This window comes from Dreissena polymorpha, chromosome 7, assembly GCF_020536995.1.
Source record: "Dreissena polymorpha isolate Duluth1 chromosome 7, UMN_Dpol_1.0, whole genome shotgun sequence".
Taxonomy (NCBI): Eukaryota; Metazoa; Mollusca; class Bivalvia; order Myida; family Dreissenidae; genus Dreissena; species Dreissena polymorpha.
Genome location: NC_068361.1, coordinates 56,534,108 through 56,540,107, shown reverse-complemented (window position 1 = coordinate 56,540,107; position 6,000 = coordinate 56,534,108). Strand labels below are relative to the sequence as shown.

Sequence of the window (6,000 nt, the reverse complement as noted above, 5' to 3'; positions counted from 1 at the left end):
ATGTTCAACACTTAAGCCAGGCTTATTTTCATACCCTCGCTTTATTTAGGAGACGTTACGTTTCGCGTTGATAAAACAATCCCGCTTTTCGTCAGCATGGTTCATATTTGCAGATACGAATTTTATGAAATAATAAAATAGCAGCGGGATTCGAGATCACATGAAATTCTCATCGGGGACAATTTTTAGCATAAAACAAATGGTTCTCTGTATATGCGCCATTCACTTCTCTATCTCAATTCTCTCATAATGATGACTTCCGTTACTGAGTATGGGTCGCAGTTCGACGCCGGTCGTCGGTCATCCAAGTATCCGTATGCGTCGGCAGCCACCTGGCGGGGAATGCGGATGCTGGCGCCGCGGTTGGCGACACCGGCGGAGAAATCCTCAATGCTCGAGGTCACGTGCAGGCCCGTGAGACGTCGCTTGTTGTCTTTTCCCTTCTTGGGGTCGTAGGCGGCGATGTGACGCTTTTGGTTACCGCTCATGCCGTCGATGGCTTGCTCAATATGCCTGGAAATAACAGTACCGTGTACTTTATATTATACTTTCTCAAACACAGTCATAAGAATAATACGACCTTGACCTGTTAGAAAAAAAAGACTACTCCACTCCCTTGTACTTGATCGCACAGGCATAATATTCGTAAGAATTTTAGATTCTGTAACAAAAATGTCAAGGGAAAGATGTTTTGTTAACTGTTGAATTGTTACAACTATTTATTTATGGACAAAACGCATTCTTCTGTCAGAAATTTACTAATCTGCACTCCGTTACCGATACAGCGGCACTTCGCAATTCATTATAGCGATTTTGCTTAGCACAGCTAAGTATTGTGTTCTGATAACACTACAATGTAAGACGCACGTTTCATTAAATAAGCTTGTGTCTTAAGTGTCGCAATTAAGATAAGAAGTAAATTGTATGATGAATAAAATAATAAAATTAAGTTAACACACAAGGTTTGATGTCATTATGTCTTGTTAATTTATCGTGTACATCAAGGTAATGAATAACAACCAACATAAAACGAGAAAACTATGCAATAAAGATGCGTTCGTTTAACCCATTTATGCCCAGTGGACTCTCCCACCCTTTTAAATTGGATCAATTTATTTCCAAAAGTAGGGGTGTCTGGTATATTTATTTCTATATTTAGAATATTTCTTACAGAAATTTCTTTCAGCAAACAGCGCAGCGTCTCATCTGGGTCTACGCTGTTTGCAATGTCCTTTTTTCAGGACGCTAGGCATGAATGGGTTAATTGAAACGTGCTGTTATGTAAGCGGCAGAATGGTATTTATTCCAGTGCAACTTGTCCATTCGTTGCGGTTACATAAAAAGTAATTATTAATTACAGTAATCAAGTGAACCCGTACACTAAACTTGTGCGCTATTGACAACAAATTCGTAACGATGTTAAAACTATGTTTTAAGTTTTGGTAATGGCGCCACAACAAATCGTTTTATGTCCTGTACTCTTTATGCAAATGTCCGTATGTCTTCTTTCAATATCTCCCAATCGTGGTAAGGTGCTTGAATCACAGACGAGTGTTTGTCTAAGTGCATGTTGGATGATGTGTAACGAACACTGATAAGTCACGCGTGAAAATACAAGAGTCACAAAACCCACGTAAAGTTATAAAACAAGACGAGATAACAAGAGCTGTCAGAAGACAGGGCGCTCGACTTTTCGAGTGCTTGACAATATAATGGGGAAATTGTTCATATTCAATAAGGTCAAGGTAATATAGTAATATTCTAACTGGAAGAGGAACATAATTGAAACATATTGATCGCTTATGTTTTTAAAGAAGTGGTACATTATAGACGATTCTGAGTTCAGGTATATTTTCAACAATCTATTGAACATTTGAAAAAAGACATAAAACAAACTAAAAAGATTATATTTCAAGTTTGATAGCGATATCTTGAGTGTGATGGTTGGACGGTCTTTCAAAAATAAAATAATAAAAATAAATATTTGTTTTTTTACCATGTTAAAAAAATCGTTTTGTGTGTGGTGGATGGAGAGGGGGAATCATGTGGGTGTGTGGTCATTTATTAGATGATATTTCAAAAATAAGAAGAAAAATGAAGGAAAAGTTTTTTTTCGGTGTGGGGGGGGGGGGAATTTCTGGGGTTGGGCCTGGGGGTGGTTTGGGTGGAGTCCATTGTGGTATGTCAAGTAAGTGTTGTATGTGTTGTAAGAACTGTGTTCGTTAAACACAATGCCCCTACCGCGCCGCTTTAAAGCCATATATTTGACCTTTGACCATGAAGGATGACCTTGACCTTTCATCACTCAAAATGTGCAGCTCTATGAGATACGCATGCATGCCAAATATCGAGTTGCTATCTTCAATATTGCAAAATGTGACCTTTGACCTTGAAAGATGACCTTGACCTTTCACCACTCAAAATGTGCAGCTTTATGAGATACGCATGCATGCCAAATATCGAGTTGCTATCTTCAATATTGCTAAATTTGACCTTTGACCTTGACCTTTGACTTTGAAGGATGACCTTGACCTTGCTCCACTCAAAATGTGCAAAGCCATGAGATACGCATGCATGCCAAATATTGAGTTGCTATCTTCAATATTGCAAAATTTTACCTTTGACCTTAACCTTTGACCTTGAAGGATGACCATGACCTTTCACCACTCAAAATGTGCAGCTCCATGAGATACGCATGCATGCCAAATATCGAGTTGCTATCTTCAATATTGTAAAAAAATTCCTTTGACCTTGAACGATGACATTGACCTTTCGTCACTCAAAATATGCAGCTCCATGAGATATACGTGCATGCCAAATATCAAGTTGCTATCTTCAATATTGCAAAAGTTATGACCAATACTAAAGTTGTCGGACGTATATTTGACCTTTGACCTTGAAGGAAGACCTTGACCTTGTCCTTGCACCACTCAAATTGTGCATCTCCATGAGATACACATCCATGCCATATACCAAGTTACTATCTTCAATGTAACAAAAGTTATGGCAAATATTAAAGTTTTCGGACGGACGCACTGACTGACGGACAGTTCGACTGCTACCGGGGGCATAAAAAAGGTAAACAAAAAAAATGGGGGGGGGGATTCTGGGGTGGGGCCTGGAGAATGGTATGGGTTGAGCCCATTGTGGTATGTCAGGTAAGCGTTGTTTTGTCAAAGTATGAAACAAATCTGATCCTAAATAAAGAAGTTATGGCAATTTAAGCGAACTTGATTTATTTGACCTTGAGATTCAATGTCATTCAAAGGTCAAGGTCAAATTCAATTTGCCAGGTACAGTACCCTCATGATAGTTGGAAAGAATTTGAAGTTTGAAAGCAATAGCCTTGATACTTTAGAAGTAAAGTGCATCTAAACACAAAACTTAACAAAATATTCAAGTTACTTAGTAAAAAAGGGCCATAATTCCTTCAAAATGTCAACCAAAGTTATGCAACTTGTGCTGTACAGTCCCCTTATGATAGTTTAGAGAGTGCTCCAAATCTGAAAGCAATAGCTATTATACTTGAGGAGTAAATGGACCAAAACACAACACGTAACCAAATCTTCAATTTTCTAAGTATAAAAGGGGCCATAATTCTGTCAAAATGCCAGTCAGAGTTACATAACCTTGCCTAAACAGTTCCCTTATGAGAGTTAGTTAGTGTTGCAAGTATGAGAGCAATAGCTTTGATACTTTATGAATAAAGTGGACCTAAACAAAAAACTTAACACACATTTGAATTTTCTAAGCATATAAGGGGGCATAACTCTAAAAATAATGCTGAAAGAGTTATGCAACTTGATATACACAATTGCCTTGTTGCCATAAAGATGTATATCAAGTTTGAGTTAATTATCTTCGATAGTGTTAAAGTTATTTGACTTTATAAAAAAACTTTCACCAACGGCGACGCAGACGCCGACGCCGGGGCGAGTAGTATAGCTGTCATTTTGCTTCGAAAAGTCGAGCTAAAAATTAAAACAAAACCATTTAACACACTAAAATTATGTAAGTAAACGCCTATTTACGTAATTTTAGATTACACGAAAAAGAAACTCAAATAATATTATCCTCTTTTTTAAATTTCTAAACAGGTAACTTGCTAATAGAACAAGTCAGGGTTGTCAAATTTCAAAACGTTAAGTGTATATAAATACAGCCTCTCAATTGATTGTTACGTAAACGCACGTTTCTTAGCAATGTCTACAAGCGCTCACTGTTTTAGCCCTCGTCAGATGTTGCTTGGAAATGAAATATCTTAAAAACGGCTGCCTTCCCAGTCATCAGACGACGAGAGCGGCGAGGTCTGTCTCTGCGAGAGGGATTTATGCAACACAGCGTCGCCGAAGATTGGGTGGGCTTGGCATATCGCTCGTATTTGTAGCAACTGCAATACATTTTTTCTTTGCTCAATATAAAACATGAAAGGATTGATATCAATATTTAACATGACGAAATTATTCGCCTGTATTCATCCTACATGGCCCGAAAGATTAGAAACGAATAAATAGATAAATAGTTAAAAAAAGGGTTTGTTTTTTTCTAAATGCTTACATACAGCTATATTTACATAGTTGCTAATAAATTTTATAAATACTGTATTAGAACATAATATATGAATAATTGACCTAAAGGGAAATTCTTTTTCAGATAAGAAAATAGATTTCTTTGCTTTTGATGCATTATTTTGGATACATGTATTGTTCATCAGATACACAAAAGTACATTGAATTCATTAGCTGTCAGTGATTATTAGCTATTACAGCGACACAGCAAAATGACAGTTTAAGCATCGGATTATCTGCATCGACGTGTTATAATACATATTACATCAAATAAAACTAATTGAAATATATATTACTTGATCAAGAAATATCATTTAGTCTTTATTCAATGCATTAATTAATATCTTTCTTTATTATATTGCACACATATCTGTGTTTAGAAACATTATGAATGTGCTTTATTTTGTATGCTACTAATATGCAAAACTTTTTCAAATTTGTAGTAATGCAGACATTTCATATTTGCATGCAATTGTTAAAGACAAAACTAACTGACACATTCAAATAAAATAATTATTGCACTCAACAAGTTTCGGTTGTGTTTGCAAGTGAACATGTTAATATAATATATGTTTAAATAATTATCATACACTCGGGTTTTTAATCAAATTTAGTATTTATGTGAAAGTAAACTTTTCCCTTTTTATTTAAACAAACGAAGACTTCGCACTGACCAATGTCATTAAAAGATTATCGGCGTCCTCACTTACTAACTTTGTACATGGGTACAAAGTGATCATTATTCTATATTTTAGTATACTTTTAGTAAAACAAACGAGGCGTTATGAAGAAAAATAACAACTTGAAGTACTCCATGTGTGATTTACCGTTTTCAATGTCTAAGAAAAATACGCTGAAATTAGAATTCATTAAAACGATGCCAACGGAGAAACTCTCCGTTGAAACAAGGGCGAACACTCCGCTAAAACATTTCACCAGGTGGTAAACGAGTGATTGCTCTTACATTACCATGGGCATTGTACAGATAATTACAACATTTAACAGAGAGGAATTGCTCGCATTATATAAGCCCGCATCATTCAATTGGGTCACAGTATTATTAAAGAACTAGTTCTTCTGTACTTATAACTCGCCATGGATTCTGGTGTGGGTAAATTCGTGAACAAGAAGACACTTATCAAAACGACATACATATGTGTTTTTGTCACGAAGTAAATGAGTGCAAACGATATACTTACCGGACACTATGTAAAAACGGTATCGAACAAGCAAAAATGTTAAAATTTATATGATAACTTTAATTGGAATATAAATCTATTGTATCCTAATATATGGCATGGTTTGCAAGATAGTGATAAAAAAGAGATGATTAGTATGGTAGTTTGTTTTAGAAAATATTTCAATACTCTTTTTTACAAATACTATCAATATTTTATCCTCATCGATGTTTTGATTGTTTTTATTGACTTTA

General features: G+C 35.7%; 1 protein-coding gene across 1 annotated transcript in view; it reads right to left on the bottom strand.

Moving 5' to 3' along the window:
• Positions 1-215: 215 nt before the first annotated feature.
• Positions 216-6,000, bottom strand: part of LOC127837490 (glutamine synthetase-like) — a 28,828-nt gene continuing 23,043 nt past the window's right edge. Inside the window, exon 7 of the mRNA XM_052364622.1 lies at positions 216-513. Coding sequence (XP_052220582.1) covers positions 231-513 — 283 coding nt within the window. The 3' untranslated portion in view covers positions 216-230. The remainder of the gene's footprint in view (positions 514-6,000) is intronic.